This window comes from Cynoglossus semilaevis, chromosome 17 (assembly GCF_000523025.1).
Source record: "Cynoglossus semilaevis isolate Cse_v1.0 chromosome 17, Cse_v1.0, whole genome shotgun sequence".
NCBI lineage: Eukaryota > Metazoa > Chordata > Actinopteri > Pleuronectiformes > Cynoglossidae > Cynoglossus > Cynoglossus semilaevis.
Genome location: NC_024323.1, coordinates 12,961,191 through 12,973,838, shown reverse-complemented (window position 1 = coordinate 12,973,838; position 12,648 = coordinate 12,961,191). Strand labels below are relative to the sequence as shown.

The following is a 12,648-nucleotide window of genomic DNA, read 5'->3' as shown; positions in this document are numbered from 1 at the left end:
TGTGAGCTAATTGGCTAATATTAAAACACTGAAAACGCCAACATTAGAGTTAAAAAATCCAGAAGCCACTTACCTTTCTACCTCAGCCGTTCTCCCGCACCAGGTCGAGCCGCCAATTAGGAATAACTCTGACCACGTGTGACTTAAACGTAAAGTCGTAAAACTAGCCGCACGTCGCTTCGTCACGGTGAATGGGGCCGCCATCTTGGACAGAGAAATATGGCAACTCCACTTAGACCAAATTAATCAAACGCAGAAACAGGCTGCCCGATTAGATCAGCAATCAGTCATACTTATAGGTTAAAATGCTTTGTTACCAATGTCTAATGAAGTGCAGTTAATTAAATCTTTTCTTGGAGTGCAACAATGAGTTTTTCCAAATATAACCGAAATAAATTGTTGTAAATTACTTGAATTGTAATTATCTACACTGACATTGTCCAACCGAGGATGCGGCTCTTCCTCGTCGTATTTCTCTTCCCACTCACGTCTGTACTTTTTTGGAAGCGTTATCGCTTTTGAGAATGTGGTGGAGTATCGGGTCTAGTGGACATTTTTAAAAGAAGCGGGGTTTGTAAGCAGAGCCTACGTGTGGCGAAAGTCAGGCAACAGTGACAGCGGTACACGCGAGTGTTGTGTAACTTTGTTTTTGTTCCGTCTGAGTGAACTTCACTTGTCTCTTTCTTTTGGAACGTTTTACATATAGTATTTACACAAACTATAATATAACAGAAAATATTTCAGTTAAAAGGTTAAATCATTACCCTACATTGATAAATAAACACATTTCTGGACACAAAAATGACAACAAAAACCCCCTTCTCAGGTTTCAGTAAATTCTCATTTCATATGCAAATTTATGAATATTTTATGAAAATACCTTCATGACATTATACATGGTTTAATATAGGAACAGTATATGTGGCATACATGGTTACAGAGTTCAGCTGTGAAGAAGGCACAGAGAAAAGGAGGGGGCAAATAGTAACAAAAAAATAAAGAGCATAACGGCAACGTGTCTGTCGCTTCTAATCACTCGGTTACAAGTCAACACTGACCTACTGTCAAACATCTGAGGAACCAACTCTGGTCCACGGAAAAAGAAAAAGGACGGGCGTGGAGAGGTGAGGCCACACGGCAGCGCACAGTCACGATGTTTCTAAAGGCGAGCAAACAGTCCAACTGTAGGACTGGGGTGGTGGGTTGGGAGGTGGGAAGGGGCTCAAAGCTAAAGGTCGGAGGGGTCACTTCCAAACCCCCGTCTGATCCTGCTCAGCCATTGCACATCATTCACACGTGCGTGGGCGTGGACTGAGTCTCAGGAGAAGACGGGTGATTGGCTGAAATCTAACACGTGAACAAATGCATCGGACTTTTATTAAAAAGCTGCTTTAACTGGAAGATGCTGCTCAGATCAGCTCCGCAGAAGTGAAGTGGTGTTTGGGGTCAACCTAATGAGGTGGTGGGCTCCTGCTGCTGGTGTTTGCTGAGGGTGGATCGGGTGAGGGTTCTTGCTTAGATCATGCTGTGTGTTTTTGGGGGAGAACATGTCTGTCCAGTCGGGGGGGTCATGTGTGTATTTGTGTGATGAGAAAGGAGCAATGCGTGAACAGAAAAGCCAAAGTTCTATCTATTCTGAAGGGGGCGCCGGTGTCTCGTTGGCATTGTTGTCAGTCGTCTTGTTCTCCAGCTCGTCGTCAGACAGCAGCTCCAGGGAGGTTCCCTCCACCTGCAGCTGACGGCGGCCTGAGCGGCTGGAGGAGAAGCTGATGGGGCCTCCACGTCTGCAGGAGGAGACGGTGTGTTGATAGAATTTTTTTTTTTTTTTTAAAGTGAATGTCAGACAGTGATTTCTACCTGAGGCGGTTTTTCAGAGTGTGAACTTCACGGCTCAGGCCTTCGCTGGCTTCAGTGGCATCATCCAGCTCCCGCTGCAGTTTCCTGCGGGAGGCGTTGGACCGTGTGGCCTCCTCCTCCGCCTCCTCCAGCTGACGCTTCAGCTGCTTCATACGAGAGTTTGACTTTTCCACCTTAAAAACAAAATATCAACCAAATGTAAGAAAATATCCTGACATATATTAATGATTAGTCTGTCTTAGTACTTTTTGACCGGGGACTAACCTGTTCTTTGAACTGATCGGCGTGACGTCTCTCATCCTCCACCTGCATGCAGACCTCCTTCAGCTTCTTCTCCGTTCGCCTCACGATCTTGTTGGCAGCCGCGCGCTCCCTTTAATGGAGGGAGTCACAGAAAAACAATCTCATTCAGTCTCTTTTTCTTACCATGGTTCCATGTTTCCACAGAGATCTGGTCTGGTCTAACATCAGATGACAGACCGAGCCCAGGGTCTTACTTGGCCTCCTGCTCCATCTGCTCCTCCAGCTGGGCTATCTTGGCCTCCAGGGCAGTGATGGTGGCCTTGAACCTGTTCTTCACAGAACCCTCCAGTTCTCCCAGTTTGGCCCGCAGCTCCTTGTTTTGACGTTCTAGTTGCTGCCGAGCGTTTTCGCTCTTCTGCGCCGAGCTGCGCTCTGCATTGAGCTCCGTGGTGAGGGAGTCCACCTGGAGATGAGGATGAGGAGGAGTCTCACTCTACCTGAACCCAGGGAGGTTCTGATGTGTCCAAACGTTTGTCCCGCCTCAACACTGTACCTGCATGGAGGACTTCCTGAAGCGGTCGTTGAGCAGCTCCATGTTGCCCTGCTCCTCCTCCAGCTCTTCCTCCAGCTGAGCGATCCGAGCCTCCAGCCTCCTCTTCTCGTCCATCAAAGCAGCTCTGAAAAGACCAGACAAACTACAAGTCAACATCCAACGTTCAACTCCACCATCGTAACTTTTTCTTCACGTGTGACGTCACTTACTTTCCAGATGTGCTGTTGGAAATCTCGTCTTGCAGTTCGTCCCGCTCCTGCTCTGCGTGACGTCGTCCTCTCTCAGATGCAGCCATGTCCTACATGGAGACGTCACAGGTGAAATGGATGTGGGGGGCCTGAGCGGCTGGAGGAGAAGCTGATGGGGCCTCCACGTCTGCAGGAGGAGACGGTGTTGATAGAATTTTTTTTTTTTTTTTAAAGTGAATGTCAGACAGTGATTTCTACCTGAGGCGGTTTTTCAGAGTGTGAACTTCACGGCTCAGGCCTTCGCTGGCTTCAGTGGCATCATCCAGCTCCCGCTGCAGTTTCCTGCGGGAGGCGTTGGACCGTGTGGCCTCCTCCTCCGCCTCCTCCAGCTGACGCTTCAGCTGCTTCATACGAGAGTTTGACTTTTCCACCTTAAAAACAAAATATCAACCAAATGTAAGAAAATATCCTGACATATATTAATGATTAGTCTGTCTTAGTACTTTTTGACCGGGGACTAACCTGTTCTTTGAACTGATCGGCGTGACGTCTCTCATCCTCCACCTGCATGCAGACCTCCTTCAGCTTCTTCTCCGTTCGCCTCACGATCTTGTTGGCAGCTGCGCGCTCCCCTTAATGGACAGAAAAACAATCTCATTCAGTCTCTTTTTCTTACCATGGTTCCATGTTTCCACAGAGATCTGGTCTGGTCTAACATCAGATGACAGACCGAGCCCAGGGTCTTACTTGGCCTCCTGCTCCATCTGCTCCTCCAGCTGGGCTATCTTGGCCTCCAGGGCAGTGATGGTGGCCTTGAACCTGTTCTTCACAGAACCCTCCAGTTCTCCCAGTTTGGCCCGCAGCTCCTTGTTTTGACGTTCTAGTTGCTGCCGAGCGTTTTCGCTCTTCTGCGCCGAGCTGCGCTCTGCATTGAGCTCCGTGGTGAGGGAGTCCACCTGGAGAGGAGGATGAGGATGAGGAGGAGTCTCACTCTACCTGAACCCAGGGAGGTTCTGATGTGTCCAAACGTTTGTCCCGCCTCAACACTGTACCTGCATGGAGGACTTCCTGAAGCGGTCGTTGAGCAGCTCCATGTTGCCCTGCTCCTCCTCCAGCTCTTCCTCCAGCTGAGCGATCCGAGCCTCCAGCCTCCTCTTCTCGTCCATCAAAGCAGCTCTGAAAAGACCAGACAAACTACAAGTCAACATCCAACGTTCAACTCCACCATCGTAACTTTTTCTTCACGTGTGACGTCACTTACTTTCCAGATGTGCTGTTGGAAATCTCGTCTTGCAGTTCGTCCCGCTCCTGCTCTGCGTGACGTCGTCCTCTCTCAGATGCAGCCATGTCCTACATGGAGACGTCACAGGTGAAATAGAAATGATTGGCTTTTCCTTAATTAGACAACAAGTCTGTTTGTCATCACGTGACCTGAGCCTCATGATTAATGTGGCAGTGAATAAAACACTGCCCTGTGTTGGTTAGTGCGTTTGTTTTTTCCATTTTACTGATGGTTTTAGTAAGATCCATCTGTGACCTATCAAATATACATCCCATACAGTGTCATCATATGGCCACAAGAGGGCACTATCGAGACTGAGGGAATCTAAATGCTGGCATATCCCCATTGAAAAATTCCACTGAATCCATATTAAAATATTAACTTTCCAAAAGACAGGAAAGAAAAACTTTTATAAAATTTCCATTAAGAACAAAAAACACAGAAAGGAGAAAAGAAAAGGCCAGGCTGCAGAATTGAACCTCCGCTTAGGTTCATGTCAGCTCTGTACCTCGTGGAGCTGCATAATCTCAGCCTCCAGACTCTTCAGTTTCTTCTCATTTTCCTTGGAAATGGCGAAGATATCGTCTCTGGAGGCGCGAGCGTCTTCCAGTTCCCTCTGGTAGTCCTTCATCTGGGCCTGGAGGAAGAGATGGATGAAGAGGAGTGGAGTTGAACTCCATGTGTGATCAGTTACAGAGACAGTCTCCAGTGGGTTACAGTACCTGTAACTTGCGCAGCTGTTTGATGGCCTCGTCCCGAGCCTTGTTGGCTCCTTCGATGTGACCTTCGACGTCCTTCAGATCCATCTCCAGCTTCTTCTTCGCGGCCACAGCCAGTCCTCTCTGCTTCCTCTCGTCCTCCAACTCTGCCTCCAACTCTCGCACCTTGGGAAAGGAGCGGAGTCGTCAGTCAGACATTTTTACATTTTCTGGTAAAATGTGAGTCCGGCGTCGCACCTGTTTGACCAGCGCTCGCTTCTTCTCGTCGTTCTGGTCGTCTCGACCCTGAAGGTCCCTCTCATACTGGGCCTTCATGGCCTGCATGTTGACCTCCAGACGCAGCTTGGCGTCCTCTGTGGCCTGCAGCTCGTCCTCCAGCTCCTCCAGCTGAGTCTTCATCTCTTCCAGCTGCTGCTCCAGAGTACGCTTGGACTTCTCCAGCTCGTGGACCTGATGGGAAGGAGACAAACAGATCTTGACAGAGTTGCTGGATCTCCGTTCAGGAAGAACTTTTTCAGGAAACAATCGCTCACGTTCTTGCCCACGTCGTCCTTCGAGCTCATCAGATCTTCCATCTCGGCGCGGAGCTGCTTGTTAGCTCTCTCCAGCTCCTCCTTGGCCTCCAGCGCCTCGTCCAGAGCTCTGGCCATGGACAGAGCCTTGGTGTCCTTTTCTCTGGCCTCCGCTTCGGCTCGGTCACGTTCCTCAGCGTAGCGAGCTGAGATGTTCTTTTCTTCAGCCAGCATCTGTGGAGGACACGTTCGTACCACATTTCAATCATGTAAAGTTTGAAGGTTATTTAATTTAATTGTTTTGAAAAAATTCTCACTTGGTCAAACTTCTTCTGCTTCTTCTCCAGGTTGGACACGATCTGTCTCTGATGGTCCAGGTCCACGCTGAGGTCATCGAGCTCCTGCTGCAGTCGAGTCTTTGTCTTTTCCATCTTCTCAAAAGCTATGGTCTTCTCCTCCAGACGTTGGTTGGACAGCTCCAGGTCCTTGTGCAGCTTCTTCTTGGCCTCCTCCAGGCCCTCGATCGTCCCCACCTCGTCCTCCAGCTTCTTCTTGCTCTCTGAGAGCTTCAGGCAGGAGATGAAAACAAAAAAGCAATTCCATTTTTTTATTTCGATCAGATTTGGAGGATTAGATAAAGGATCAGATCCGAACGTCTACCTGAGCCTGAAGTGACAACATCTGCTTCTCCAGGTTCTTGCGGGCCTCCTCGTCTTCCTCCTGCTGCTCCTGCAGAGTGTTCTTCTCCTCCTCCAGCTGCCGTATGCGACTGCTCAGGTTCAGTTTCTGACGGGTTTCCTCTTGGAGCAGCTCCTGCCGGACGAGTCACATGTCCACGTTTAAATGGGACAGGAAGTTTTCCTGAAGTGTGATTTGGTGCAGAGCAATCCTCACCTGCGTGTCCTGGAGCTGACTCTCCAGTCCGGCCACGTCTTTGGTACTCTTGATTCCCTTCCTCTCGGCGTCTTCCAGCAAAGCTGACACGTTGTCTAATTCTGTCTGTAGTCAAAGACAAGTCAAAAACAAAACTGGAATTTAACACTGTTCTTTAACAATATTCTTTCTACCAAACATGAGCTAATGGAAATAAAACCTTTGTATAAATATCTAAATTTTCTACAGCTGAATCATGAGAATCCTGGAGAAAACAAGAGAAAAACATTCTCCTAATGTTTCCCTTCTGAAACAAACCATTCCTGCAGTGAAAAAACAACAACGTTTCTGCAGCGTCACTCGTCGTCACCTGCAGTTTGTGTGTGCGTTCGGACAGCTCTCCTTTGGCCCGCTCTCCTTCGGCCACTCTGGCCGTGAACTCCTGCAGCTGAGCCTCCAGCTTCTTCCTCTTGTGTTCCGATTCCGTCTTCGCCTGTTGGAGACTCTTCACCTCGTTGGCCAGCTCCTTATTTGCGGTCTCCTGGCTCTGTTTGGTCTTTTCCAGATTTGCTTTAAACTGAAAGTCAAGTGAGTCGTCAGATGACGGTAACGATGACGTCTCGTCTCTCACCTGGTCTACGTTGATATTCATCTGAAAATGTTACCCTCTTGGCCTGCTCCAGCTGCTCAGACAGTTCTTCCAGGACCGTCGCATGTCTCTGTCGCATGTCCTGGATCTGACCTTCATGGTTTTTACCCTCCTCCTCGATGGCCTTCTTCAGCTCTGCCACCTCCTGCTCTCGCTTGGTCCTACAGAAAACACAGCCAGGGAGTTACTGTAAATGAGCAGCAGTGCTAAAAGAAAGTATGTTTTCATTTCCCGTGTTTGTAGAAATCTGATTTAAATGATGTAATCTACACACACTGCATGAAAAAATACCCACTCAACATCCAGCATGTGTTTGTATGTCAGTAGCCAGGTCAAAGGTCAGACCAGATTCAGTGACACTAGTCAGTGAGTCAATGACTGACACGGTTGACGGATGGATTGTCCAGGACTTGTGTTGTACTAAACATGTACTGAAATACATCAACTCTATGAAAATATATTTTCCTTGACATTTTACATAATAATTCCATTTGGATTTTTCCATTAAGACAAATATCAGCAGCTAGGGGTCAGTGTTTCTCCACTGACCTCTAGCACTGACAGATGAACTCCAGTGCAGCCCCCGTACCTGAGCTCCTGCTGGGCGGCCGTGGTGTCCAGAGTATCTTCCAGTTCAGTTTTCAGAGCCTCCAGCTCCTCGCTCAGATCCCTCTTGAGTTTCTCGGCCTTGTTCCGGGATTGTTTCTCCGTCTCCAGGTCTTCCTGCAGCTCCGACAGCTGAGCCTGCAGCTCCCTCACCTGCTTCAGGGCGTTGTTCTTCTGGCTCACCTCGTCCTCACCCCTGAGGAACACAATCAGGACAGAGTGATGTCAGAAAGGACAGACTGTGGATCAGTCACTGTTATCAACACTGTCCATGAATGACAACCCTGGGGGACAGAGGGAGGACTTTGAATGAAAATAATCGTGCATGTTTTTGGAGCAGCAGACCTTTTTCACTGTAAGGCACGCCTGTTAACCACGTCTGCCAACTAGGTTTAGTGTGAATGGATGTTTGTCTGCTGTGGACTGGAGAACCGTCCAGGCTGTAGCCCCGCCCCCACTCGAAAACTGCTGGGATTGGCAGTACAGCAGAGCTCCACTAGATGGCGGAGGTGAGCTGTTGTTGTTGTTGTTGATAGTCAGCTTCTGTAACACCTTTGTAACGCTGCTCTCACACACTCACAAATACCCAGTGATGAACAGGATGCACTCACAAATACCCAGTGATGAACAGGCCACACAGCAGCACATTCCACTGCAGTGAGTAATCACTGAGCTCACGGCTGTGAACGTGTTTGTGACAGAGATGGAGGTGGAGGCGGAGGTGGAGGTGGAGGTGATGACCTCCGGCTGCGTCTCATACCTGGCCTGCATCACCTGCTGCTCCTCTTCCTTCTTGTTCAGTTGAAGTTTCATCTCCTCCAGGTTGGCCTGCTGCTCAGAGATCTGGTCTTGAAGGTCGGACGTTTCTCCGTCCAGTTTCCTCTTGGATTTCTCCAGTTCCTGACGAGTCTTCTCCTCCTTCTTCAGTCTCTCTGAAACAGAAAATGGTGGAAATGTTGAGAATAGAAGACAAAAAAAATAAAAATCATCCCTCGTTGTAGATGAATTTGCTCCTTCACCTTCCAGGTCAACTATCATCATCTCCTGCTTGTTCTTCAGCTTGCCCAGGTTCTTGGCCTTCTCCTCCTCCTCGGCCAGCTCTGTGTTCAACTCACCGATTCGATCCTCCATCAGCTTCTTCTCCTGAACAGGTGAAACAAAATCCAAGATGTAAACTCGTCACATCTCCTATGTGACATAAAAAGCCATGTCACCGTCCTTCCTTTTCCTACCTTGAGGAATTTGGAGTTCTGATCCTCCAGCAGTAAAATGTCCTCCTCGTACTTCTTCATCTTGGCCTCAGCTGTCACCTTCTCCAGCTGCAGCTTCTGTCTGGCAGCTTCCTCTTCATCCAACTGTTCCTCCAAGTCCTGAACTCACATAAAACACCATTAATAAAAAAGCCCAAACCTTTTCCCTCGGTGTCACACCACACGTGTGAGTCTTTCCACCTGGATGTGAGTCTGCATCTTCTTCTTGTCGTTCTGCAGGCCTTGGGTTCTCTCCTCCTCCTCCTCCAGCCTGGACTCTAGGTCATGAAGGATCTCCTCCAGCTCCTGCTTCTTGGAGGCCAGGCGAGCTCTCATCTCCTCCGCCTCTGCGAACAGCTCTGTCTCTGCCTGCAGCTGCTCTGCTAGAATGTTCTTCTCCTCCATCAACTGAAGCAGAAAGGAAACACGAGGAGTTAGTCTTCGGAGAACGCCAACCTCCTGTGGGTTGTTGCTACGAGCCGTGGTCAGAACCCACCTGCTGGTGTTTCCTCTCCATCTCCACCAGCTCTCCTTCCACCTTGCTCTGCTTCTCCTTCACCTTGACCAGCTCCTCGTCCTTGGCCTGCATCTCCTCCTCCTGCCGGGTCACCTGCAGCAGCGGCTTCACCTGCAGGTGCAGATCAACACAGGACATGATGTTCCGTGGTGGGAAACGTTAGCAGCGTGAACGTCACCTCGACACGGACCTTGGTGAAGAGTCTCCACCACTGCCAGTGACGCAGCTTCAAATATGCGGCGCAGTTCCTCTGGAGAACCTTCAGGGCGCTGAGCTGCTGCTGCTTCTTAGCAAAGGCCCTGAGACGAGGACAAGGACGGGGACAGTGAGACGGAGGGACAAAGTGAGACCAGGGAAACCTGACGAGAGGCTCCTGGGAAGTCTTACTTTCGTGCCAGGTAACCTCTGCACACGGCCTGGAAGTAGATGATGATGTCGGTGATCTTCAGGTCGCGCTCCTCCTCCAGGTGAGCCAGGACCCCGGCCCGGAAGAAGATCTTACTCTGGCCGATACGGAACAGGTTTCCATCCAACTCCAGAGCCTTAATCTGGAGGCAGAGAGACAAAGACAGCAGGTGCAGAGACGGTTAGGACCAGCAGGGAGATAACCACAGCCCACACTCTGGTTTGTTTTCAGACTGAGGCTCACCATTCTTTCACAGGCCTGTTTTCCATCCATAAAGCCTTTGGGAATGGCGTTCGGAGTCAGGATCTCATACCTGACACGTGGAAAGAAAAAAGTCAGGAAAAACATGATGGAAAACTGACGACTAAACTTCATGAAGAGAAAAGATTGGACAACAAATCAGTACCAAGCATCAGTGCTGTGCTCCTGATGGGATGATAAATATTATTCTACAATATTTTTTCTATCAGCAAAAAAATATTCAGAATTCTTTCATCTAACCTCTGCCTGAACTCCTGGAAGATGATGCGGTTTGGGAAGCCCTGTCTGCAGATACGGATCCCTTCCAGAACGCCGTTACATCGGAGCTGGTCCAGGACCAGGTGTGGATCCAGTTTACCGGCCTGCAGGGGGAAAGTTCACCTCAGACAGAGCTCTGTTCTGTTCCAGTCTGTTACACCGTTGGTGTGAAAGACTCACTCGTTTCTCGTGGTTGGGGATGATGCAGCGGACAAAGTTGGGGTTCGTGTTCCTCAGCGTGGCCATCAGTTTAGACAGCTGCTCCTTGTACAGCTGACCCACCGTGCGAAACATGCCCTTCTTGGTCTTGTAGGCGGCGCCGAAGGCCGTCTCGTTCATGCCCGCGACCTGATCCAGACCCACGATCCGGTCGACTGGAGGAGAAAAGACAAAAGAAAGAGAGTGAATGGAGGCAGATCAATACGATGTTTCTGCGATTCCGGATCAAAATTGTGTGGAAAATTGGACAAATGAACATAAATGTTTTTTTGGATGAAGATGAGGAGGTTTTGAAAATGCCGGTGTTTTCCATCAGGAAACTGCCAAAGAACATCAATGACCTGGACTAGGTTCTCAGCAGAGACCGGAGGAACAAACAGTTCTGATGACTGATGGTTGGACAGAAATGAAAGAAGCCAAGAACAGAGGAACTTTACAAATGTTCTGGTATTTTGGTGTGGAACACATGACATGATGACATGAAAGCGAATGAAGCAGAATGTTTGACTGATGTTTGTGCATTCATCTTTTGTTTTCCAGATATTTGATGTTGTTAACAGTGATTTCCTGTTTCCATGAATGATGATGTCATCTGCATATCAACAGAGCTGTGATGGCCGAGTGGTTAAGGCGTTGGACTTGAAATCCAATGGGGTTTCCCCGCGCAGGTTCGAACCCTGCTCACAGCGGCTCAGCAAACAATTATTATTGATTAATCATTTAAAATTGATGACATCATGCTGATGATTATCAAATTACCTCCAACTCTCTACTACTATCTGTCATTACTGCCAGCTTCTAGTACTATTGGACTATTATGGTCTGTATATATGATTAGTGTTTAAGCTGGGTGTCAAACTCATTTTGGTTCAGGGCCCACATTCAGCCTGGTTAGATTAGTCAAGTGGACCGGACCAGTGCAATAATAACATAATTACCAAAAAAATAAGTCCATGTTTTTCACCTTTGTTTTCATACAGAAAATTACAAGTATATTAGAAAATACTTATTACAAAACATCATGAACATTAAACATTTTTAACGTTCAAAATTCATTAAGTGGACCGGATTGAATGCCCTGGTGGGCCGGTTTTGGGCTGCAGGCCTTATGTTTGACACCCCTGCTTTAGATTGTTGCAAAAATAATTTTTACACTGTTTTTTATTTCCCCATTAATAAATGAGACTCTTAAAGGTTTTTAACCTTTAACCTTAAATAAAGAACATCCGTCAGTCTCTCTCTCTCTCTCCCTCCCTCTCTTTGTCTCTGTTCTGTCTCCATCAACACGTTGGACATTGAACCCCACTATCACGACCAGCACAACAGCAGTGCAGCCATGCAGAGCCACTGAGGAACAATCAGCTGGGGCGGCGGAGGGCGTGGTGAGAGCGGCAGGTGGAGGATGAAGGTCAGAGTGTTTGACTGTGGTCACCTGGAGCTTCATGGAGCCCAGACACAGTGTCATAGAAAGACGCTCTTTGAAACGTCTGAATGTCTACAGCCCCAGAGACGAGGACACAAGAGGAAGAGGAAGAAGAGAAGAAGAACACGTACAAACACACACACACGTATGCTTGTCATTGACAGAGACAGATTATTAACTGTCAAAGAAGAGGAAAGTGGTTAAAGCCACATTAAAAACACATTAGAAAAGCTTGGGTTGTGTGGTCACAGCACATTAGAAAAGCTTGGGTTGTGTGGTCGTTGTGGTGGTTGTTATTCTGGGATGTGTGTGTTTCATATGTGACCTGTCACTGATCATGTAAAAAAACAAATGTCAAATATAACATCGTGATGATAACGAGGATCACTAATAATTAACCAGTGGAGAATGGGAGGAGCCGAGGAACGGACGGACGATGACACGGACTCACCGTCTTTCCAGAGCTCGGCCACAAACTTGTCGGTGGACTGGTGCAGCAGTGTGGCCACGTTGTCGTTCAGCGGGTCCATGTTCTTCATGAGCCACTCGTCGGCTTTATAGTCCACCTGAGAAGACGGAGAACATGTGGGGAAAAGAGGAACAAGTTCAGTGTTAGAGGTCACAATCTATGGCAAGTCTAAAGGCAGGGGGCACAATATGTGGCCTGTGACCCACTCCGGAGCATAAGTCGCACCAGTGCCCTCTAGTGGCTGCTGGTGTGAAATAAATAAACACATACATTTTCAGTGGTACAGGTGGTAGAAAACTTGCCCGAGCTGCTAAAAGGTATGAAGCGCCGTGAGGAGTGTTGGTTTAGAGAAGAAAGATAACA

General features: G+C 48.4%; 1 protein-coding gene and 1 non-coding gene across 5 annotated transcripts in view; one reads left to right on the top strand and one right to left on the bottom strand.

Moving 5' to 3' along the window:
* Positions 1-850: 850 nt before the first annotated feature.
* Positions 851-12,648, bottom strand: part of LOC103393402 (myosin-10) — a 37,328-nt gene continuing 25,530 nt past the window's right edge. For 2 of the 4 annotated variants that reach the window (XM_025064336.1, XM_025064337.1), the window contains 27 exons: positions 12,268-12,382; positions 10,355-10,548; positions 10,157-10,278; positions 9,899-9,968; positions 9,637-9,797; positions 9,440-9,548; positions 9,229-9,360; positions 8,934-9,140; positions 8,715-8,852; positions 8,502-8,625; positions 8,243-8,414; positions 7,466-7,678; positions 6,893-7,037; positions 6,598-6,804; positions 6,249-6,353; positions 6,015-6,167; positions 5,672-5,920; positions 5,376-5,588; positions 5,080-5,292; positions 4,846-5,007; positions 4,632-4,760; positions 4,103-4,191; positions 3,894-4,017; positions 3,589-3,797; positions 3,364-3,472; positions 3,100-3,272; positions 851-1,784 (listed from right to left, as the gene is read on the bottom strand). In XM_025064336.1, coding sequence (XP_024920104.1) covers positions 1,631-1,784; positions 3,100-3,272; positions 3,364-3,472; positions 3,589-3,797; positions 3,894-4,017; positions 4,103-4,191; positions 4,632-4,760; positions 4,846-5,007; positions 5,080-5,292; positions 5,376-5,588; positions 5,672-5,920; positions 6,015-6,167; positions 6,249-6,353; positions 6,598-6,804; positions 6,893-7,037; positions 7,466-7,678; positions 8,243-8,414; positions 8,502-8,625; positions 8,715-8,852; positions 8,934-9,140; positions 9,229-9,360; positions 9,440-9,548; positions 9,637-9,797; positions 9,899-9,968; positions 10,157-10,278; positions 10,355-10,548; positions 12,268-12,382 — 4,191 coding nt within the window. In that variant the 3' untranslated portion in view covers positions 851-1,630. Of the gene's footprint in view, positions 1,785-1,857; positions 2,031-2,121; positions 2,231-3,099; positions 3,273-3,363; positions 3,473-3,588; positions 3,798-3,893; positions 4,018-4,102; positions 4,192-4,631; positions 4,761-4,845; positions 5,008-5,079; positions 5,293-5,375; positions 5,589-5,671; positions 5,921-6,014; positions 6,168-6,248; positions 6,354-6,597; positions 6,805-6,892; positions 7,038-7,465; positions 7,679-8,242; positions 8,415-8,501; positions 8,626-8,714; positions 8,853-8,933; positions 9,141-9,228; positions 9,361-9,439; positions 9,549-9,636; positions 9,798-9,898; positions 9,969-10,156; positions 10,279-10,354; positions 10,549-12,267; positions 12,383-12,648 lie in introns of all 4 variants that reach the window. The other 2 variants (XM_025064339.1, XM_025064338.1) reach the window with 1 other exon arrangement.
* Positions 11,001-11,082, top strand: trnas-uga (transfer RNA serine (anticodon UGA)). Its single transcript has one exon. It is a non-coding gene; the product is annotated as a tRNA-Ser (tRNA).